This window comes from Muntiacus reevesi, chromosome 5 (assembly GCF_963930625.1).
Source record: "Muntiacus reevesi chromosome 5, mMunRee1.1, whole genome shotgun sequence".
NCBI lineage: Eukaryota > Metazoa > Chordata > Mammalia > Artiodactyla > Cervidae > Muntiacus > Muntiacus reevesi.
The window spans coordinates 117,701,204-117,726,167 of NC_089253.1; the positions used below are offsets into that span (position 1 = coordinate 117,701,204).

At 44.9% G+C, this 24,964-nt stretch overlaps 1 protein-coding gene across 7 annotated transcripts in view; it reads right to left on the reverse strand.

Annotated features, from left to right (window-relative positions):
- HHAT (hedgehog acyltransferase) overlaps positions 1-24,964 on the reverse strand; it is a 344,241-nt gene that overhangs the window by 158,785 nt on the left and 160,492 nt on the right. For all 7 annotated transcript variants that reach the window (XM_065936274.1, XM_065936275.1, XM_065936273.1 and 4 more), the window contains one exon: positions 8,604-8,639. In XM_065936274.1, coding sequence (XP_065792346.1) covers positions 8,604-8,639 — 36 coding nt within the window. The remainder of the gene's footprint in view (positions 1-8,603; positions 8,640-24,964) is intronic.

Genomic DNA, 24,964 nt, shown 5'->3' on the forward strand with positions numbered 1-24,964 from the left:
AAAGCAAAGCAAATTTCTGGCTTCTATCCGGTGCAGAAATCTGACAAGTCAGAACAATCCCCAGGAATCAGGAAAAGAGTTTAAGAAAAAAAAAAAAAAAGACAAGCACCACCACTTGCCAAATGTTCTACTGAATAAATACCCCACCTTCACTGGTTTGGACCACGGACCTTACAGTCCATCCTGCTCAGCAACATCCTTGACCCAGAGCTTTTTGTGCACTTAAAATTATGTGTCGATATTGCAGATTTTCTCAATTAATTCACCAGGGGCTCTTTTCAACTTTTTTAAAGGATACATTTATTCACTGGAAAATCTATATTGACAGAGGCTATGTATGGTGGGAAGTGAATTATGCATTTCAGCTCTGGGAGGATGAAGAGTTTCTTTTTTAATCTAGATTTTCTAAATAACAAACTCGATATAGCACAGCCATGAGGATGAATAATTCTGGAAAGTTTTTCCTCAGAAGTGGTAGCAGTAGGAAGGAAGCGAGAGCGGACCTGAGAAATCGTCTAAGAACTGAAAAGTATTGTAATGCGGGGCATAGTCATCAAGGCTCTTCTAACCCTAAAATTCTTCAGAGGAAAGGACCACAGATCCTTCCACGTGTTCGAGTCTGGGGAAGGAGAAACGCTGTCTTTGACAGGAGTTGAGATGGGGGAAGCCAGGAAGCGGCTGCGTTTTCGACAAAAACTGAGAATATACCGACGGAGAACACAAGGGAAGAATATCCCGACTCATCATGCAGCAGCTTTCATGTGTAAACCAGATGGCGTCCTCCTTCAGGTCACCCCAGAGCGGGGATCGGGGCTCTAGACCGAGGTCTCCTGTCCTGAGGGTGGCTGACATCCAAGAGCAGCAGCCCCGAGACAGGAGCCGGGGGCTAAGACCGAGGCCTTCAGAGGCCACACGGGGAGGGGGCTCAAGTGCCAGGACGGCCACGCGTGCCCACGGGAAAGCTGCAAACCCCATCCCAGGAGGGCTGCCCAGAGCCAGCCCGCACTCTCCAAAGGCCTACTGCCGAGTCCCGCCACCATCAACTGCCTCCAGGCTCAGGGCCACGTGTTTCACGATGCCTTGTACAATACACCAAGCCAGCAAAAGCAGAAAGAAATGAAAGGATCGTTTGGGGCTACTGTTGTTACACAGCACAGAGTGGCTTTCACAGAAGCTGCTTGTCAGAGAGGCTTCTCTGGGTCACCAAGCCCCAGCCTGCAGAGCAGCAGCATGGTAACCGCTAATGCCACTTAATTCCTAGCTCAGCCTGTCACAGATCCACCCTGTTACTCCCCTACTTAAAACCCTCCCGTGGCACCAACTGCATCGAAGAGAGAACCCATTCTTCTCCACAGCCCGGCTGTCACCTCTTCCTCCAGACTCATCTTGGACTCCTGGCTCCTTGCTCCACATCCTCTGGTCCCACTTGCTTTCCCCTCCTTCCATTCCTCAGTGGGCTCCTTCTGGTCTCAGGGCCCTGGTGCCTGAAGCAGCCCAGCCTCAGATCTCCCCCACTGCCTCCTCCAGTTCACCCACCACTCACTGGGTGTCACCTACTGCCTTCAAGAGGCCCTCCCTGCCCACACCATCGAAGGGGGTTCCCCACCTCGCCCTTCCATCGCATCACGGGCCATGCTGTGCTCATTTACTCTCTGGCTTCACCCACTGCAGCGCAGGCAAGGCAGGGCAGAGACCTTGTCTAGCCCATCACTGCTTCCATCCCAGTTCCTGAAACAGTGCTTAGACCACTTAACTGGTTGCATAAATAAATGGAATAAATGAAAAGGAGATGGTTACTAAGTTCTATTCCATTTTTGAAAACTAAAATGTATTCATTCAAACTTTGTTGTTTTTTTTTTAATTCATGGTGCCAAACACTCAGCCCCTTCTCTATGCTCTGAGTCCTTGGGTTACAGACAAGGGACACTGGTTTCAGCTCTTTCACCAAGCAAATGAACTTTCCTAGTCCACAGCTTTACTCCTTTTTAAACGGGAACAAGCACTGCATTATTTTAAAACTGAGATAACTGATGTGTAATATGTTAAAAAAAAAAAAAAAAAAAAAAAAAGAAAGAAAGAAAGAAAGACAATAGGCCCCAAATGGAGACACATGCTGAGAAGGGAGAAAGCAGCATTTGAGATGGGCAGGAAAGGAACAGACTTGAATACGGGGGCCAGGTGGGCACTTCACACACAGGGAACACATGAGCCAAGAAGAGAAGCCAGGAAGTGGGGAGAAAGATGGAAAATAGCATGGGGAGCCATTTGGCAGTGACACAAAAGATTAAAGGTGAGATGAGATGGGAAAGGGCTTCCCCGGTGGCTCAGACGGGAAAAGAATCCGCCTGCATTGCGGGAGACCTGGGTTCGATCTCTAGGCTTGAAAGATCCCCTGGAGGAGGCCATGGGAACAAAAGAACCTGAAGACCTACTGCTGTGGGCCCTGGACAGGGTGGATTGGTCTGGTTTTGACCCAGGAAAAGAGAATCACTGACTACTCCTGAGTAGGGAGAGACAGCGTCAGAGAAGTCATCAAGAACTCAGAAGGGGTTAGTGAGTGACCCCAAGGTAGGATGGGGGCCAGGACTCAAACCTGTTACCCTGATTCCAGAGGGGAAGTGAGGGCAGAGAAAGGACAAACTAACCCCTACTAAGCCCTCACTGTTTCCAGGCATGGAGCTAGCTGTGTGGCATATATTATAGACCCCACTACAATGCTGTGAGGTAAGGAGCCCAAACTACAGACAAAGGTGAATATCCCTTCTCCAGAAGCAGAAAGGAAAATGTGATGTGAGAAATGGTGAGAGCTCAGACTCAACTGGGCTCTTGAGAGTCCTCTGGACTGAAAGGAGATCCAACCAGTCCATCCTAAAGGAGAACAGTCCTGTGTGTTCATTGGAAGGACTGATGCTGAAGCTGAAACTCCAGTACTCTGGCCACCTGATGCGAAGAACTGACTCACTGGGAAAGACCCTGATGCTGGGAAAGACTAAGGGCAGGAGAAGGGGATGACAGAGGATGAGATGGTTGGATGGCATCACCAACTAGATGGGCATGAGTTTGGGCAAGCTTTGGGAGTTGGTGAAGGACAGGGAAGCCTGACGTGCTACAGTCCATGGGGTTGCAAAGAGTTGGACACGACTGAGCAACTGAACTGAACTGATTAGTCATTTGACTATTAGGCTTCTGAAAGATGCAGGGCGGGCATCACATTATCCAAAACATAATTTCAAATAACGGTGAGCAGACTTCTTTATCAACCTTGTGACTGCTACTGTTAAACTACAGCAAATGTGGCGGTGGACTTCAGGGTGCTCAAAATAAAGGAGGTTACAGACCACCCTATGACTCAGGAAGCTCAAAACACCAATGTTTTCAGCCCAAACAACATTTCTGTTCTGCTGTGGGGCTGGTTTTGTGACTGGGTCAGGTACAGGTTGTCACCAAGAGAAAACCAAAACCGGGTCTGCTCATTTCAGAATTCGGTGAACCATTCATTGACACGTCATTGAAGTGTGCTGCCCTCTGACAATTCAAAGATAGTCCCGACCATGGTGGGGTCCCAGGATCAACCTCCAGGAGAACAAAGGACACTACAAAAGTGAGCAGCTGGCCCATTCTACCTTCTCTCTCACCAGAACAAAAATCCCATTTCAAAAGCGCACAGCAAAGCTGTTTCATAGAAACATTAGCACTTGTACAAGATTGAATCAGCACTACATTGAAAGATCTCTATGCAGAATCTGTTTGCTTATGTAAAGGAATTTATCTTCCAATGACTGGATCAGCTCCAGAGAGCCTCTCAAGTAGCTTCAGGGCCATGCCTGAGGCCCACTGCCTTTTTCTATTTGCCTAAAATGTACCCATGGCATCTCTGCCACACTTGGCATTTCTGCTGGTCCTGACAGGATATCAGAACAGTCTTCTAAGCAGAAGAAATTAACAACATTGTAAAGCAACTATACTCCAATAAAAATACTTAGTGAAAAAAAAATTCTAAGGACAAAAAGTGGTCCTGAGGTGCTCACACATGCACTTTAGAACAAAAATGGAAAATGATAGTAAAGAAAACATATTTTGCATTTTTTTGGTTTGTTTTGCCCATATCTCACAGCTTGTGGGATCTTAGTTCCCCGACCACGGATTGAACCTGGGCCCACAGCAGTGAAAGCACCAAATCTTAACCAGTGGATCATCAGGGAAGTCCCAGTATTTAAGTTAGACTCTTATTTGAAATACGTATTAAAATGGATTAAACAGCTAAATATAAATAATACAAAAAGCAAGAAGAAAACACGGGTGAACATTGTTCTGCTTTTTACATGCACAATCATAGCAGTAATTGTTTAAAAAACAAAACCCCTGACAAATTTCATCTTTCAGACAATATGTAAGAAGGATGTTTTGAGATTTCCCTTTAAAAGTCACGAGAGCATCTTGTATCACTTAAAATGATTCCCTGATCTAAGGAACTTAGAAGGGGGCAGGTGGGTAGATATAAAGCAGTTACAGTATACCTTTCATAAAAGGGGTGGGGCTGGCTACAATTATGGGTAAAATGAAACAGCAAGAATCAAACCAAACATCACTAATCAGTTCTACTTTCTTGCCAAAATTTAACTAAGCTAAACTTAAACAAGTCATCCTGTTACCTATTTAAAATCAAAGAGCAGCTTTCTTCTGCGTTTCTTTTCCTAGATTGGCCACTTTTTTCCTTTTTCTTTGGTAGCATCACATTAAGAACTCTAGCTAATGCTCTTCTGAGAATATTCTTCAGTAATTTGTGATGACTGTTTCCAGGAAGTCTTCCCTTTGGTTTCTATAAGATGCAGAAGGACTGAGTGCACAGAATTTTCCCACAGTCATCATAAAACGCCAACACCAGAAATGCTCACATTTCATTAACTGTGACAGCTCCTTCCTGCCCCACAGCACAGTGAAACACACCAACAACTTAAAAGGAGACATGTCCCTCCCCTGCAGTTGCCTAGGTTGAGATCACAGATAGGGCTCTTGGCTTTGTGGAAATTGATGTCATTCCAGAGACACTGACATTGCTTCCATCAATGTAAAAGATGAAGCTGATTAATTTCAGGCATGCTGCAGTTTCTTTCCTGCCAAACACTAAGCATTCAATAGAGCCTGACAACCCAGAGTACATGTTAAGAGTTAGTTGGAGTCAATAATTGCAGTTAATTGAAAAAAAAAGTCTATGCCAATTTCTCCAACATGTCCTCTTTTTACAAATGGAAATATATTTTCTTCTGTTGGTCATCACAGACTGAGAAGGATCCCTTGAGTATTAACCACCCCATCCCACTCCGCTTCATTCTTCTAATTCTCTAAGGATCTCTCTATTGATACACCAATCTCTCCATTGATATGCCAAGGCCCTTTGAGGTCACTAAGTCACTGTTCAGGGCTTGCCTTCCTCATTGCCCTGGCAATTATGTGCTCCACCCAACTGAAACCACTTTCTCACTTTCTTAAGTCTAAAGGGCACTTAAGACCTTCTGCTGGCTAAATGTTCCTCCAATTAAAAAGGAAAAACAAAATCCCCCTGCAAATCACCCTCTCCGCCAGCTGCCTGGTCTTTCTGTCCTCCCCATCACAGCTTAACCTTTAAAAAGAATTGTGGCTGCCATTCCCTCACCTCCTGCTTTCATCTCTTTCATCCCTTCCACACTGATGTGCTAATGGAACAGCTTTCACTAAAGGGCCCAAGGCTAAGTCCCCACCAGGCCAGCGTTCTGCACCCCACCCCCACCACCTGCAACATGGGAGTAGAAAGGATCCACTTTCTAAAGACAGCTGCAAATAAAGGGGTAACACCCCCCCACACATAGCATCCTGGAATTCCTAGGAGATGGAGAACTGACTACTCCCCTCAACCAGCTCCCCCACCTCCACCCTGCCCGACCCCACATCCCCAAGCTGGGAGGAGGCCAGAGAAGTGCAGGGAAACAGCAAATGAGCCAAGACGGCAGTGGTCAGGCTCTCTCGCCCCACGGCCTCTCGCTCCATGTTTTGTAAATACAGGGCCATGTGCCGGCTGAGATCACTTAGAGCGCCGCGCATGTGCCGCACGATGTACCCGCTCGGCCACGGGCCCCTTTGGCTCTGTAACCGTGTATAAGCTCCACCTGAGAAGGCCCTTTTGCTGCCGTACCCACCATTAGAGAACAAACGTGTTTGCAGTTCCTACGACTCCTTGAGTTTTCTTCCGGCTTCCCGGCTGGAGCCTAGCCACCCTGGGTTCAGCCAACAGTGAGACACAGCAAGACAGGAAGAGAGTGAGAGTCCTTCGGCTCTTGGCTTGGTGGGGAGGGCTGACGTGTGCTGGGAGGTGGCTGAGGCGATGAAGAGGCTTCACCAGAGGCTGGGCATGCCTGCCAGGAGGCGAGACGGACTTACTCCCCAGATGGATAACCACCGGTGTGGTGGTTTGTTCTGCCCCAACCAGAGTAAAGGAAAACTTCAGGAAGACGGCAGGGTGGAAAGAAGCGCCAGTTCTGCTTGGTTCACAGAACGGATTAAGGTGACTCCTTGAGCATCTTACTATAGCACTCACACAAAAGGGCCTTCTGCCAAAGCCAGGGGGTCCCAACACCAACTAGAGTCACTTAACCACTCCCTCTGCCTCCTCCCCTACCACGGGAGACAAGGTTGGCACCTAGAAAAAGGACAGAGAGAAGGGGTCCCCGAAGCGGACCACCCCTCCTCCTCACTTCAGGTTGCTGAAACCACAAGGCTGGCAAGCAGTGAGCTGAGGAAAAGCTTTAAATCAAATGTCTCTCTTCCTCACCATGGTATTCCCAGAAATAACCAAGTGGCACACGGTAGGCTTAATAATTATTTGTTAAATAAACAGATTCTTCTTAATCCTCACCCCTCCATGTCCTTTCTGCCTCATTTCATGCATTTACTCCTTCAGTCACCCCTACACAAATCTCTGTTGAAGGCTTGGTTCTCTATATAACTGAATTATGAAAACGGGATTAAGATGTGTTCCCAGTCCTCAAGAAAGTTACCGAGTACAAACTTGCAGACACCACAGCACTCATGTGAATAGCAGTATGGGAGTAACACACAGTACCAAAGACACTGACTCAAAAAATCCAAACTACCCCCTGAAGTTCATTCAGACAGCTTTTCTGACAGCTTTAGATACAGAATTCTCATGCCTGCCTTTCCTGTGGCCACTGACCCTTTATCCCTTCTGCTAAAATACATTTACCCTTGATGTATCATGGATAAGAGTTTACACACAACCTTCCGTGTGTGAGATCCTGGAGAAAGCCAGGATAATCTGTATTCCTCAGGTCAAGGGAATTTCACTGCACAGCCTTGGATAACGACCTAGAGAAAGGACAAGGTAGGCATGGCCTCTCTTGGGACACCACCATATGCAATCTAGCACAGAGGAAATGCTGCTGTTTTAGGATCCAGGTGATGCCAAAGATGTTATTTCCCCTCAGAGAGCATCTTACCCACAAGGAGATGGCCGTGCCTCGCAGAGAACTGAACCACTGTGACATCTACCCAGAAACAATCACATGTGATTTACAAGACTTTATTAGTGGACTGTTAGAATTAATTAGCATTTAGAGCCACATAGTTACAGAAAGCAAAGCACTCTACGTGATTTCTGGTTTCCTTGTAATCTTCAACTTATAGTCCTTCCGCAACCATTATTGCTTTCCACATATATTTTTGATAGGTACTTTTAATGACATTTCCCAGCATTATTAGAATAATAAATACATGCTCAGTATAATGAAAATCTAGCAAGTACAACAAAGTTTATAGCAGGAAAAATATGATGCATATTCTTAGCAACTCTGTTAATATTCTAGTATGTTTCCACTTAACCTCTGTTTAATAACTATTTGGAATTAATACACCCTGTAAGCCAACCCAGCTAACAAATTACCAATATACTAGGATATAAACTGCTATCTGTAATCTCCTTGAATTATGAACAAAGTTGGTGTCTTAACGACTGTAGAAGAACCAGTTACTGTTTAGTCACATCCTACTCTTTGGCAACCCCATGGACTGTGGCCCGCCAGGCTCCTCTGTCCATGGAATTCTCCAAGCACAAATACTAAAGTGGGTTACCATTTTCCTCCTCCAGGAGGTCTTCCTGACCCAGGGATAGAATCTACATCTCCTGCATTGGTGGGTGAATTCTTTACCACTGAGCCACGTGGGAAGCCCAAAACCACCAGTATATTCTGTTTAAAAAGCTTAAATTCAGTGCAGGGAAGACTGGTCAAGATGGTTGCTTAGTGTATGCATGCAGGTTGGCTCGCTTCACTTTTCTATTTGTCTTTGTAGCAGCCCAATAGTTAGGTAACTACCATTTCAGATATAAACCCCTTTAAAAATAAATTCCTTTGATTGTTTAAAGAGGCTGGCTGTTCTTGTGTGACTCTGGGAGGCGCACACACAGAAAAAAAACAGTGCTGGCAGTGTTTTCGTAACAACTATACAGTTGCCATTATTCATCAAGATATTTAACAAGGATTTTATTTTCATCTCAGTATTCCATAATAGACAGGCTATGCCAATGATACCTAAAATAAAAATTATTGGCTTACCTAACCAAAAAATCATGTAGTCCAACGTCAAAATGCCTGTGGAAGGAAGACAGAGAGAAGCATATCAATAGGAGATAGTCACAGCTGTGGTGGAGTTAACCAAATAGCCATCATTTACATTTGCAGCATGCGGAACACACGGGTTACTCCATGATAGTGATTCCCAGGGTATGTCCTCTGGGGCAGCCATGGCCGCAGGCCCTGGGAACTTGCTGGAAATGCAAATTCTCAACCCACCCCCACACACCAACTATGAAGTTCTGGGGATGAGGCCCAGCAACCAGATTTAATGAGCCTGACAGGTGATTCTAATGCAGAGTCGCTCACTGCTCTACCATAGCAAAACTATCTCAGCAAGGCTAACCTCCTCCTCCTTCGTGTCCAGAAGAGTAGATTTCACCACTTTAAAAAAAAAAAAAAAAAAAGGCAATCCTTTCATAATACTAGCTGTCTCAGATGCTCATTTACTCAAAAATTAATGAAGTTATGGTTTAAAAACAGCAAAACACCCTGGCCAAAGGGAAGGACAGGGGTGGGGAATGGTCAACTCTAGGCCTCGGCCTCCACCTCCACCCAGCCCGAGTCCCTGGAGCGGCTTCATAGGAGACCACCACCCGGCCCCATCCGGGTCTGCTCTAGCAGGGAAGGGAGAACGCGTGTCCATCCCGGCCACTGTGCTTGGGCCTCACACCGGCAACCAGCAGGCCCGGGGCGGTGGTGGACCCCTTCAGTCACAGCCCTCCCCGACACCACGAGACGTAGTCCATCCCTGCCTTGGTTTCCCTAATGAGCGTGCTTGCTCCCCCTAAACCTCCAGCCACTTAGCTGGTGTCCTCTCTTACCTCTGGGTCTGGCTATGAGTAAAAAGACCGGTGGCCTGAGTCACAGGCTTCTGCCCACCAGGAAGTAGGCGCTACTCCTAACACCTGATGGTGGTGGTGATGTCCCATCCACTAGACTGGGTAAAGCCCGAGCCGGTTCTGTCCCTACAGAAAGAGCAGCGGACACAAACACTCACCCTAGAGAGGGGTCCAACTTTGCAGGCCCCGACTGTCCCTAGCATCCGGGCCTACCCTAGTCCTGACCCTGGAACATCTCAGCTCACACCCCTGACATATAACAGGTGACTATTGATACTAAATACAACTTCTTGTGGGATACCTTTAAATGACAACATGTTTTTCAGCATGTTTACAGATTAAAGACACAGGGTAGGTGGGAAGAGAGAAACAAAGCCAAAATATGAGGTACTTCAGTTACTATGCGACTCACCTGAAATATTTCTATAATTCAGAGAAAATCAAAGTCAAGATACCTAAATTCCATTTACTCATAAGACTCTGAACAGAGTTCTAGAGGGAGATATACCTGCAGGGAGAGCTGATTTGTTTCAGCTGATTTTATACTGACCTGGATGAGATCAATTCCTATAATCATATTTAACAATAAAAAAAAAAAACAAATGCTCCCTCCTCTCAACCAAAACCAAGGCTATGTTGCTCAGCCATGTAAGCAAAATCTTGACATGATGGACAGTGATTGTAAATTTGCCAGAACTGCAGTATGGGAAGTGGAAGTGTATGTGGATTAAAACAAAGAGTTCGTCTTTTCCATTATACCAGCTACAGAAAGCAACAGACTGCTGCAGGAAAGAGAGGATGAAATAGACACGGAAGGAATCCCAGAGACCCCCAGAACAGAGGTGGGAGAAGGGAAGAAGCCCCCGAAGGAAAAATGAAAAACCTAATAATAGTCATAGGAATTATCATTTAATCTAGAATGTGGCAACTACTGTGTTCACTACTCACAGACACACGTGGTTGTCAGGGAGGTAGGTACTGGCGTCTCTATTTCTGGGGAAGGAACTACAGTTCAGAGGCTACGTAACTGGTGCAAAGCTCACAGCCAGGAGAGGATGAAGCTGGGAGTCAAACTGAGCCCTAAAAGCCTCGCGTTACTTGCTCCTCCCACTAAAATCACGGCTCTCATGATTACTAATTGAAAATAGCCGATGATTTGAAGAAACTGCTCCCGTTCCACCTCCACCTGACTTCAGTTTCTCCCAACGTGGCTGCTCTACCCTGAGTAAGCCCACCTGCCTTGCTCCCTTTAGCTCTGCAGACGCCATCTACCTGCTTGGGTCTTAAAGTCAGCCAGGCTCTGCAAAGTTATGTCAATGCTCCGGCCTCCAGCTTTGCTAGTGGGGAAAACGGAGGTCCCCGCCTATGAGGTCCTTTATTCATAGGGATGGAGAAGGGAATGGAAACCCACTCCAATATTCTTGCCTGGAGAATCCCATGGACAGATGAGTCTGGCAGGCTACAGTTCTTTGGGTCACAAAGAGTCGACACGACTGAGCAACTAACACTTATAGGGAGGTAATGAGGATTAAGTGATAGGAAAGATACAGGGCTGAGCACCGTGCCTGATGCATCAAGAGTACTCAATAAAGAGTATTCTCCTTCCTTCCAATTTTTAAGAGTTGTTTTAATGGAAGCCCCATTCCCAATAACTCGGCAGGAGAAGTCGAATTAAAAAGGGACATAAAAGGAAATGGCAACCCCCTCCAGTACTCTTGCCTGGAGAATCACATGGACAGAGGAGCCCGGCAGGCTACAGTCCATGGGGTTGCAAAGAGTTGGACACGACTGAAGTGACTTAGCATGCAGGCATAAGAAGCACTCTGTGCATTCCCTCTTTTAATCTTTACAACCACACTGCAAAAGAGGTCCCTACTTTATAAAACTGCCTGTCCTTATCCCCAGCCACCTAGCTGGCAAACTGCTGAGTCGAGACCTAGCTTAAAGCACCAGATGCCAAAGTGCATGTTTTTCTCTTTGTGTATCCAGCCACTGACTCATTTAACAAATATTTACCTTCTGCCTACAGCGTGCCAGGTGGTGGAAATTTAGTAATGCACAGCACGTAACCTCGCTTCAAGGAGAGCGGAGCCTCGTGAAGAGGTGGCAAAGTCAACAATGATTCAATACGCTGTGATCTACATCAAACACTGCCTCCCTCGGCGGATGGCAAACTCCGTAAGGGCAAGAGCCGGAGGCAGCCTCGAAGCAGATTCTCAACAAATAGCTGTTGGTGAAGCGGAGACAAGCTGGCACCTGGGACCCTTTAGTGCAGTGCCTGCACCTGGACAAACGTCTCCTCGAGCAACAGAAAACAAAGACGCTGTAACGGATTAAAAATAAACACATGGCCAGTTGGGACAGATTATGAAAAAGATACAAAAAGGCCAAAGCCCAACTGCCCCTTCTGAGGTGCCTGGAGCAAGAGCAGGGTCTTGTGCATGACCCCCTGCACAGAGCATCTCGGGGGGCTGGCAGACCACCCAAGCCACTTCTCCAGCCCGAACCACGGATCCACCCCAACCCTCACTCCATTGAAGGGACCAGCTGGCCCCTCCTGGGAGCAAGCAAGCGAACCTGTTACTTGTTTTCCTTCCATCATGTTGCAGCAGGAGTCGCAACAACACCCTGCCTGAATTTCTCATCTGGCCTCTTTTTAATTTCTATTCATTAAAGTCTAAGAATCCAGGTGGGTAACAAAGCATCCTGTGACTGACGTGCTGTAATAAGGCACCAAAGCCTCTGTCTGCCCTGGCCCTTAGCACAGGACACTGCAGGTAGCAGATGCTCAAAAGTAATTGCTTAACACACCAAGTATAACCTGTAAATATGTAAAATAAATACCCACGGATAGAAGTGGGGCATCTCTCCTGAAATAAGATACCTACCAAACTATAGCACAATTATTCTGATCTCCCTTGGAGAAAGTAATCTCTCACAGCTACCAGCTCACAATAAACCTAGGTTTCTTTATGGGGGGCCATAAGATGCAGTGATCCTGTGCATATTACTCTTGGTTCTTTCTGGAAAGTAAAAACAAGAAATCTTCTGGGGTGTGTGTGTGTGTGTGATGTGGACATTCTTGTTGTCTGAACGTCAATCGACAGCAGGAACAGCTTGAGAGAGGAAAGGGAACTGAGGAGCAAGCTACAATATCATAGCGAGGCCGGGAGCGCCTCATTACAAGGTGAGGTCAAGCAAGGATTCAAAGGGTGTGCAGAGGAGACTGAACCATCAGATAGAACACGGAATGAATGAACTTAAAGCTGCCACCTAGCCTCAGGCTTCTGACTCCTTGTTGCAGTCACTTTCAGGAAGCATCTCTAAGTCTTCAGTCACATCCACAGCCGCAGCTCCAGTCTGATAACCATCAGAGAATTAGACTAAGCCTGGGCTAACGCCTCCAGGAGGTAGCGATCAAGGCCATCCCCAAGAAAAAGAAATGCAAAAAGGCAAAACTGTTGCCTGAGGAGGCCTTACAAATAGCTGTGAAAAGAAGAGAAGCGAAAGGCAAGGGAGAAAAGGAACGATGTACCCATTTGAAAGCAGACTTTCAAAGAATAGCAAGGAGAGATAAGAAAGCCTTCCTCAGTGATCAATGCAAAGAAATAGAGGAAAACAGCAGAATGGGAAAGACTAGTGATCTCCTCAAAAACATTAGAGATTCCAAGGGAACATTTCATGCAAGATAGGCACAATAAAGGACAGAAATGGCATAGACCTAACAGAAGCAGAAGATATTAAGAATAGGTGGCAAGAATACATAGAAGAACTATACAAAAAAAAAATATATATATATATATCTTCATGACCCAGATAAGCATAATGGTGTGATCACTCACCTAGAGCCAGACATCCTGGAATTCGAAGTCAAGTGGGAATTATGATGCCTCACTATGAACAAAGCTAGTGGAGGTGATGGAATTTCAGTTGACCTATTTTGAATCCTAAAAGATGATTCTGTGAAAATACTGCACTCAATATGCCAGCAAATTTGGAAAACTCAGCAGTGGCCACAGGGCTAGAAAAGGTCCATTTTCATTCCAATCCCTAAGAAAGGCAATGCCAAAGAATGCTCTAACTACCACACAATTGCACTCATCTCACACTCTAGCAAAGTAATGCTCAAAATTCTCCAAGTCAGGCTTCAACAATATGTGAACCGTGAACTTCCAGATGTTCAAGGTGGATTTAGAAAAGGCAGAGGAACCAGAGATCAAATAGCCAACATTCGCTGGACCATCAAAAAAGCAAGAGAGTTCCAGAAAAAACATCTATTTCTGCTTTATTGACTATGCCAAAGCCTTTGACTGTGTGGATCACAATAAACTGTGCAAAATTCTAAAAGACATGGGAATACCAGACCATCTGACCTGACTCTTGAGAAATCTGTATGCAGGTCAAGAAGCAACAGTTAGAACTGGACATGGAACAATGGATTGGTTCCAAATTGGAAAAGGAGTACATCAAGGCTGTATATTGTCACCCTGCTTATTTAACTTATATGCAGAGTACATCATGTGAAATGCTGGACTGGATGAAGCACAAGCTGGAATCAAGATTGCTGGGAGAAACATCAATAACCTCAGATATGCAGATGACACCACCCTTATGGGAGAAAGCAAAGAAGAACTAAAGAGCCTCTTGATGAAAGTGAAAGAGGAGAGTGAAAAAGTTGACTTAAAACTCAACATCCAGTAAACTAAGATCATGACATCTGGTCCCATCACTTCATGGCAAATAAGTCAGGGAAACAATGGAAACAATGAGAGACTTTTATTTACTTGTGCTCCAAAATCACTGCAGATGGTGATTGCAGCCATGAAATAAAAAGACGCTTGCTCTTTGGAAGAAAAGTTATGACCAACCTAGACAGCATATTAAAAAGCAGAGACATTACTTTGCTGACAAAGGTCCATCTAGTCAAAGTTATGTTGTTTCAGTAGTCACATACTGATGTGAGAGTTGGACGATTAAGAAGAATGAGTGCCAAAGAATTAATGCTTTTGAACTATGATGTTGTAGAAGATTCCTGAGAGTCCCCTTGGACTGCAAGGAGATCCAACCAGTCAATCCTAAAGGAGATCAACCCTGAAAATTCACCGGAAGGACTGATGCTGAAGCTGAAGCCCCACTACTTTGGCCACCTGATGTGAAGAGATGACTCACTGGAAAAGACCCTGATGCTGGGAAAGACTGAAAGCTACAGGAGAAGGAGGGCAGCAGAGGATAAAATGGTGAAAGAACATCACTGACTCAATGGACATGAATGTGAGTGAACTCCGGGAGACAGTGAAGGACAGAGGAGCCTGGCATGGTGTAGTCAGACACGACTTAGCAACTGAACAGCAGAAAAAACAACCTGCCAGAATGGTGGTGCCCTTGCGCTTACTCACAGAGCACCCGCTCTGAGAAAGGAGGCATAGGCCTTCAGCATGTCCGTGGCAGAACTCAGGCCAGAGCCCACAGTTAGATCCAGAATCGATTCTACTCCAACAGGCTGTCTGCCTTTTGGGGGCCTGGTCCTTCCTCCCAGGCTGATCATGGCTGTTTAGGAGCTAGGAATAAAAAAAGAAAAGGGCAGTGAACTGTGGCCCGAAGCTACAAACATCATATAATCAAGGACGTATGTTTTAGAATCAGTGTGGTTATGGCCAGTTAGCATGACACAGTGGGGGCCAGTATTTGATGAGGCACCATACTCAGATCTCAATCCTTCCCTTGTCTTCTTCAATGTAAAACCCTTATGGTTTTTCATCTCCAGACTTGTTTATCCCCTAAGTGGACTGCCAAAGTATAGCTGACACATTTCTATCTGGGAAGTCTGAAGACTGTTGCAGAGAGTTGGAGGTAAACATTAAATCAAATCACCAGGAGACTAAAGTTTATTCCTACCCTCAAGAAGCCCTGGTTAGTTCTGGCTGGGCTATCTAATTTTACGTCAAAGAGTGGGGAAAAGCCTTAAAGTTTATCTGCTCTAACCTCCTCATTTGACAAATTAGGAGAGGATAAGGAAGATGAAATAATTTGAACCGCAACTATGCAACTAGCAGCAGAGCTGAGTCTAACAGTCCAGGTCCCCTAGAGACCCAGTTCACAATACTGCCTTCCTCTCAGCCTCAATCAACACCTTTATTTTCTGAGAATGCCCAGGACACAATCCTCAGAACGGGCTTCTTGCTGACATCATATCATAACTGGCATCAGGTCATGCCATCTCCATCGCCATCTGGAAAAGCCATGTATATAGTCTGCAGCATGCCATTCCCTGACTTTGTCAAGCTTTTCCATAGTCTGGTTCCCATCTGGATCTAACCTGCCTATCAGTTTGAGATTCAGAGCCTGCACAGTCAAGAATAAAAAGTGTCGCAGGGAAAACAGGAAAAAGTAAAAGTGAACTTAGGCCAGTCAGACCCCAGTTGGCAGCCAAAACATATTTGCTGAAACACAGTTTGACGGAAAGGTAGAGCATGAGAACTGTAGTCTTGGGAGGACATATTATCCAAAACAAACACAGTGAAAGCTGCTGCTGGGTTTTCACACGACAGCTCCTCACTGCATCAGACACGTGTGTTCACCATCAGATTATCAGGGAGCAAATCCCGGGGAAATGCCCCCAAAGCCTGGAGATCTGCACATCTCATACTGGTGGAGAAAGACAGAGAAGGCACAGTGCCAGGCCTAGATGGCTCAGGAGTGAAGACCTTTCCTAAACTAGAGTAGAAACCACAGCCCATTAGGTGTGGAACTAGAAACTCAAGGTCTGAACTCGTGTTCTCCCACTTAGTCGTATTTGATCTTGGGCAAAAAAACAAATCATCCTTGCGTGTCTCAGTTCCCTTCCCTATGGCATGGAAATCCAAAAAGGAACAAACCTAGTGGTTACAAGTGCTTCACAGACATTCCACAAATGTTCAAGATTATTTTCTCTCCTCCTTCAACTTTATTAGGTTCCTAAAAACTCTTCCCCAAACTGCATTAATGCTATAGTCATTCATTTATCCCACAAATATTTATGGAGCCCCTTCCAAATGTCATGAACTGCAACAGATGCTTAGGATACAACAGTGAACAAGAAAGCTAAGTTCCTACCCCAGTGTACATACTAGAAGCAGGTCCCTTAGCCAATGTGTGGCTTGAAAACATTTTCTCACAGTCTGTAGCTTGTATTTTTATTTTCTTAAAATTGTCTTCTGAAGCACAAAAGTTTTGAATTCTTCAAAGTCCAGCTTATCCATCTTTTATGGATCACGCTTTCAGTGTTAGTCTGTAAGATATCTGAAAGTTAACTTTTGCGAACAGTGTGAGGTAGGGATCTACGCTCATCTTGCTTTTCACGTCTTCACGTAAGAATACCTACGAGACACATTTGCCAACATGAAGCTCCTTGTCAGCTTGGACCACTGCAGTCTCACTAAGTGACTGAGATGGAAGTCAAGCCAGAGTGAAGAATGAATGGGAAGGAGAGGAAGCAGGGACAGTGGGTACGAATAACTTCCATGTTGCGTACACAGTGTGGTTCTGAAGGACAGGAGGGAGGAGAGTAGCTTTAGAAGGATGAGACAAAAGAGGTGGTTTTGTTTGTTTATCCGGGGGTAAATTTTCCACTGTGACAGGTGACGTGTGCAGAAGCCTGCAGAGTTAGTAGAGGGAGGCCTTTTACCAGAGTATGGGACAAAGTCATCTGCTGAGAAAAGGATGGGTAAGAGTTTTGTGGTAGACCTTTGCTGCTTCTGTTTGCTTGCCTGTTTATTTTGAGGGGAGGTCTGACCTCCTTCTGGGGACTTACCTCTTACCCACCACGTCCAGTTCTAATGAGACAGTCCCTGTTCCCACTTTCCTGAGAAGGATAAGAAGGACATCCAGGCTAAGCCAGTGGGATTCCTGTTTTCAGGATTATATTTCAAATGTAGGTAGCAAGAAAAAAAGAAAAAAGAATTGAGGCTGATTCACCCCAGATGGTGCTCTCTGATATGTCCATAACACTTTTTTGATGTGGCTATAACAAATTCTGTCAAAAAAGCAATTATCTGCTTCTTTGTTCTATTCTATTCTTTGCACACAAGTCCTTGTCTATTAAAATACTCATAATGTCTCAATAGAGCTTTACATTTACAAAGCACTGTCAGACAATTCTTAACAAACTGCAAGGAAAGTAGAGCTTGTACATTATGCCCATTTTCTAGCTAAGGAAGCCAACACAGGGTGTCTAACAGGACCTCTGCCACAGGCCCGATAAATACGTGAACGAATAAACAAACACAAAAATGAAGGTTAAAAGACTTGCTTACAATTACTTAATTAGGAAGGGACCCAGTTTCAACTTGAACTCAGATCTCCTCATTAAAAACTCAGGGCTTTTTAAATGACATATATCGTAAATCATATGAGATATGCCTATCAAAAGATTATGTTTGTCTTCTAGACTAGGACAATTTTTTTTTTAATTCTTAAGAAAAATACAATATAGGCTTTGGGAACCTGAAACACAGTAGTGTGTGAGTGCTTTAATAGTGGATGTTAGTTCTGAGGTAGGGCTATGGAAGAGGGAGTCCCCTCACATTAATAAGGTTAAAGCACCTACTGATGGGATGCACAGGGTCTTGTAAAAAAAAAAAAAAAAAAGAAGAAGAAGAAAAGAAAAGAACCCAAAGCAAACACAGTGTCCAGCAGCTCAGGAAAGAAGTATTTACATTATGACAGCAGGGGAGGCAAGCAGGAAGGACTTCCCAGAGGAGGCAATATTCTAGCTGGGTTTTGTAGGATAAATAGAAGTTGGTTAGTTGGGGCGGGAAGTGCTCTCTAGGGAGCATGTCAATTCCAAAGTACCTAGACTCCTCTCCCTGGAAGCCAATTGCTAGAACCCTCACAGAATATCACTATGGGTTGAAATATAAAATATTGCTGAGTAAGAAGAGAGCTGGCTCCAGAGCCATTGCAGATGAATATAAATGTACTCTTCTTTCTGCAAGGCAGTACGTGCAGTGATGATGCCCAGAACGCAGCCAGAAGCAACAAGATAAAGGAGAAAAATCATATCCCTGATGGAATATCCCTGCTGAAACAGCTCTACTGATCTTTCTGCCCAGGTTGCCCCTGACAACACAACTACTGAATTATCTCCAAATACAGAATGAGAACCTCTGACCTTTGCCTTTTATTCCCCCATTAGGAAAGATTATACAGAGACATGGGCTTCTATTTGTAAAGTAAACTGGACCCAAGATATTCAGTGTTTTAGGAACCTTGATAAAGTAGGTCAGGCCTCAAAAGGTTGGGATTGGGAACTAGACAATTTTAAAAGTCAATACTTATATCCTAAATGCCACCAAAACACAGTAATTTAACAGGGCAAATGTTAACACAGTCTTAAAAGCTGAAAAGTCTTCTCTGCACATGTACATGTACATCTGATTGAAATCTCCTTCCACCACACAGCATTTCTCTTGTGGATACAATGTTACAATGAATGATTAATCATGCCATGTGCTTGATGAAGCTGTTCACTATGGCTTGAAAAACTGGATCACATGATTGTCAACGATCTAGTTTCATTCCTTGGGACAGTCACCCATTTGGCTCTGACACTCTTAGTAATCTAAGGCCAATAGGTCTGCAAAGAAATAAGACCCAAGTGTGTTTCGTGGGGTGAGGGACACAGGTTCTTCTTCTTTATACCTTTCTTCTTCTTTATACCAAAACAGAAGATTCATTATCATAATTGGAATTGCAAAGGAACTGGTCATTATATCTAAAAATGATGTTTGGTAAATAAATTTGATATTAGTGTCATTCTTACTAATTTGTACCTTTTCCCTCTTCAGTCTTATTTTCATACTAATTACATATGGGAACTTGGATAAGAATGCCCCTTTGGCATTTGTTTCCTCTTTGACTGTCCAAGATAAAAGCGGAGGTCCAGGGTATGTTTTTTTTTTTTTCTGTTTTTCTCCCGAGGTTTTTTTTTTTTTTTTTTTAGTTGGAGGCTAATTACTTCACAACATTTCAGTGGGTTTTGTCATACATTGATATGAATCAGCCATAGAGTTACACGTATTCCCCATCCCGATCCCCCCTCCCACCTCCCTCTCCACCCGATTCTTCTGAGTCTTCCCCGTGCACCAGACCCGAGCACTTGTCTCATGCATCTCACCTGGGCTGGTGGTCTGTTTCACCACAGATAATATACATGCTGTTCTCTCGAAAAATTCCACCCTCACCTTCTCCCACAGAGTTCAAAAGTCTGTTCTGTACATCTGTGTCTCTTTTTCTGTTTTGCATATAGGGTTATCGTTACCATCTTTCTAAATTCCATATATATGTGTTAGTATGCTGTAATGTTCTTTATCTTTCTGGCTTACTTCACTCTGTATAATGGGCTCCAGTTTCATCCATCTCATTAGAACTGATTCAAATGAATTCTTTTTAACGGCTGAGTAATATTCCATGGTGTATATGTACCACAGCTTCCTTATCCATTCATCTGCTGATGGGCATCTAGGTTGCTTCCATGTCCTGGCTATTATAAACAGTGCTGCGATGAACATTGGGGTGCACGTGTCTCTTTCGGATCTGGTTTCCTTGGTGTGTATGCCCAGCAGTGGGATTGCTGGGTCATATGGCAGTTCTATTTCCAGTTTTTTAAGAAATCTCCACACTGTTTTCCATAGTGGCTGTACTAGTTTGCATTCCCACCAACATTGTAAGAGGGTTCCCTTTTCTCCACACCCTCTCCAGCATTTATTGCTTGTAGACTTTTGGATAGCAGCCATCCTGACTGGCGTGTAATGGTACCTCATTGTGGTTTTGATTTGCATTTCTCTGATAATGAGTGATGTTGAGCATCTTTTCATGTGTTTGTTAGCCATCTGTATGTCTTCTTTGGAGAAATGTCTGTTTAGTTCTTTGGCCCATTTTTTGATTGGGTCATTTATTTTTCTGGAATTGAGCTTCAGGAGTTGCTTGTATATTTTTGAGATTAATCCTTTGTCTGTTTCTTCATTTGCTATTAGGTCCAGGGTTTTAAAACAATGGGTGCCCAAGTCTCTGTGGCCTCTCCCATGCTAATGACTAGCAAATTTTGTAGCCTCTCCTTAGGTATCTCTCTTACCTACACGGCTGCAACTAATCAAAGAGAGCATGGCTATTTTTCCTTCTGTAACTTTCTAACAAATTCTCTTCACTGAAATTCAGAAAAAAAAAAAAAAAAGAGGCTACACAGCAGTATCTGTCAAAGGGAAGCCAGCAGACAGGGGCGTAGGGAGTGCTGTGTAGGGAGTGGGGAGAGGAGCGCAGACTCACACAGACGAGGAGTGAGCGTTGCAGGGCTGTATCACGGTGCAAGGCTTGAGGCTTGAAGCAGCAGGACACAGATGTCTCACCCAAACCAGACAGGACATACTGCCTGGGGCTGAGCAGCCCTGCAGAGCCAGCAAGGAAAAGTCAAGAGACAGCAAGGCAGAGCGCCGACGCACTCCAAAGCTCTGGACTTTTCATAGACCATCATGCAAACATTTGCTTTTGCCTCCCAAAGTTACAGTGCCAAAACCAGGTCAATGGGCCAAACCTGTAGCAACTTCATTGGTGGTCCTCTGTTTAGTGTTCTGGATGTAACCAAGCAGGACCCTATGGAAGCTTCCAGGGACAGAGCACCCCTGCCTCATATCCTCTGCTTTAGTTCCTCTCTGAAGCACCCAGATAACTAAACCTGGTGCACATTTCCTAAGTTGTTTTACAGACGTGGAAAAGCCCCGCCAAACGGAAGTTAACTACTTAATGACCATGGGCACATAGCCTCCAGGTCTACCGGAGCCTCAAGGTCGATAATGTTATTAACCCCTGTGACACTGCCCTGTTACCTCACCATTAACCAATCAGAGAGCTGTGCAGGAGCTGATCACATGACCTGGAACCCCCCGACCCTCAGGTGGCCTTTCAAAGCTTTGCTAGGGACTTCCCTGGTGGCTCAGCGATAAAGAACGCACCTGCCGATTCAGGAGACACGGCTTCAGTCCCAGGCCAGGAAAGATCCCACAGCCGGGGAGCAACCGAGTCTGTGCGCCACAGCTCCTAAGCCAGCGCTCCAGAGCCCGGGAGCCCCAGCTGCTGAAGCCCGAGCGCAAGAGAAGCCACGGCAATGAGACGCCTGCGCACCGCAACTAGAGAGTAGCCCTTGCTCTCCGCAGCCAGAGAGAGCCCACGCAGCGACGAAGACCCAACACAGCCAAAAGTGCATAAATAAATAAGCTTTAAAAGCTGAAGTGTATTAAAAAAAAAAAATGCTTTGCTGAAACTCATCGCAGAGTCAGGGCTTTCTGAGCACTGGCTTTCTGGGACTCCTTGTTGGCCGCTTGCAATAAACACTGTCCTTTCCTTCTCCACAACCCAGCATCAGTAGACTGGCCTCACTGCACGTGCGGGAGAGGACCCAAGTTTGGTTTTGTAACATGGAGAGGAAGGCACTTCATAGAGCTGACTGATGACGCTGCCTGGACAAGGACTCTGGCCTTCAGGGAGGTACACAGAGATCTCTTAACCTCAAGAGATCTGCAGTTCTCTAGCTCAGCAGTCCTCCACCAGCTCGTCCACACTGTCAGTGGGCCACAGCTCTTGTTATGAAAATTAAATCCTCCTCCCATTGGACATTACTGAAAATGAGATAGGCTTCAAAGGGGGAAAAAAAAGATCTTACTTCAAAAAACAGACATGAGGGATTTTCCTGGTGGTCGAGTGGTTAGGAATCTGCCTGTCAATGCAGGGGAGGTGGGTTCAATCCCTGATCAATGATCTCACATGCCCTGGGGGCAACTAAACCCACACACCACAACTAGAGAGTGCTGCAACTACAGAGCCCGGGCCTCTGCAGCCTGTAGGCTAAAACTAGAGACAAGCCTACCCTACAAGGAAGATCTCGTGCACCACAGCTGAGACCTGACGTAGTCAAAAATCAAGAAACAAACACTTTTTAAAAAGCAACAGAGGTGGTATTATAAATAGTCTTCAACACTTACAAGTTCACATATTTCAAGGAAAGTTAAATTTTACTACTCTTAACAGGATCACTGAGAACAAGCATATTACCACCACAAACCTGGTTTTTCTGAACATAAACCCATTCAAGAGAATAAAGAATTAACCTTCTTCCTCTCTTCAACAAGTATGTGTCTAGTCCCCACCTTGGGCCAACGACTGGCAGGTGCTGGGGACAGTGTCCACTTATAAGAGGTTACCGCTTAGGGAGGCAACTGATACGTAGAAAATTTCAGTAAACCCAAGATGCTAGGGGCGTTTTCTTTCAGAACTAAGGGACCTCTGTCCCTGGAAGCCTGCTGACAATAACAGTCCTCATCTGACCCTCCTCTGGGACTGGTGATGGAGAGACGCCCTCAGTCACGCGATCTCAACAAGTCAGAAGACACCAGTGGTAAACCAGGAGGCTTCTGCAAAACGGCCGCTTTCCACTTAACTGATAGCACTCCCTTTCCCCCCAAGAAACAGCTCCATCTTGAAACCCCCACAGTTTTAGATAAAGCCAGTGGCCGTATGTTTTACCTACTGCTGTGCTTCCACTGGTCTCTGAACTGTATACCTAGAGACTTCCTAGCCTGCTTATAGTCTGTTGGTGTTTCAAAGATGGTTCTTTGTCAGTCACTTAATGCTTTTTTTTTAAATCAGCCAAGAAAGCTAAAACAGATTTGCTTTTCATAGCAGGTTACATTATAAGTCATAGCTACAATTATTCCATAAGAGCCCTTTAAATCAGGCACATTGTTATGTATGTAACAAGTCTTCTTCACAAAACAGAAGTTTACATATAAACTTCTATCTTTAGCTACAAGTAAACCCCTTTGCCAACAAAGGTTCATCTAGTCAAAGCTATGGTTTTTCCAGTAGTCATGTATGGAGGTGAGAGTTGGACTATAAAGAAAGCTGAGCACTGAAGAATTGATGCTTTTGGACTGTGGTGTTGGAGAAGACTCTTGAGAGTCCCCTGGACTGCAAGGAGATCCAACCAGTCCATCCTAAAGGAGATCAGTCCTGGGTGTTTATTGGAAGGACTGATGCTGAAGCTGAAACTCCAATACTTTGGCCACCTCATGCGAAGAGTTGACTCATTGGAGGGATTGGGGGCAGGAGGAGAAGAGGACGACAGAGGATGAGATGGTTGGATGGCATCACTGACTCAATGGACATGAGTTTGAGTAAACTCTGGAAGTTGGTGATGGACAAGGAGGCCTTGCATGCTGCAGTCTATGGGGTTGCAAAGAGTCAGACATGACTGAGCAACTGAACTGACTGAACTGAGCTGAAACCCCTTTATCTACATGTAAAATTTCCTACAACCTCATGATTCAAATCACATCCACAGGCCAGTAAGTAAACAAACAAACAAAAAAAAGCATAAAGTATAATTACTATCATAAACCCAGCTATCATATTCCACAAGATACATGAAACAAGTCGCACAGCTGGCATAAAATACGGCCACAGATTTGAAGTGAGAATCCATAAACAGCCCAGGTGTTGGCAGATGACCAGATGGGTAAATGACATTAGCACTACAGAAATCTGACGGGGGGCTAGCAAAGGACACACTACATGAGCACAGGTTCATTTCATTTAAAGAAAAATAGTCCATTTAGACTTTATTTGTATTGTTTCATTAAAAAAAATCACTGGTGTTTATATTCGTGATCAAAGTCACTAGTAACTAACCATGGGTATAAAATAGTATCAAGAGCGGAGCTTCTTTTTTTTTTTTTTTTTTTTTTTAATTATAAGAACGGAGCTTCTTAAATGGGCTTCTGCCAGCTAACATATGCCTCTGTTCAATGGCACACAGTGTGAGACGCATAGAGCAGTGTTTCTTAAACATTTTTCACATGATCCACATTAAGAAATGCATTTTATATCTCAACCCAGTATTCACAAATGTACAGAGAGGCTGTGGTGGCCTCTCCAACATGGTCCTCAATGGTCTTTGCCTCCTGGCCATCACGGCCTTGTGTGGCCCCCGCCGTGCCAGGACTGGCCTGTGTGACCAGCAGAATAGAAGAGAACCATGGCGGAAGTAATGACAGCAGGTTATAAACTGCAGCTACTCTCTGGGGGTGTTCTCTTGTTCTCCCACTCAGATCACGTACTCTGGTGGAAGCCAGCTACGAGTAGCCCTAAGGAAAGACCCACCCGACCAGGAGCTGAGCCTCCAGCCACTGGGTGCAAGAGCGAGCCTGGAAATGGTCCCTCCAGCCTCGTCAAGTCTCTGACTGAAGACCTGGGGACAGCTTGCCTTCAACCTGAGCCAAACCATCAACTGGGCAGTCGCCAACTCTCGGAAATAATAAATGTTTGTTCCTTTAAACTGCTAACTTTGGGGGCAATCTGGCATAGATAACTGCTACAGGTAGTAGTTACAAAAACAGAGTTTCAAGAAACCTGACTTACCTTTGCTCTGAGCAATTCATAGTGATGTTCTCTACTCTATTTTTCAAAACACTGTCT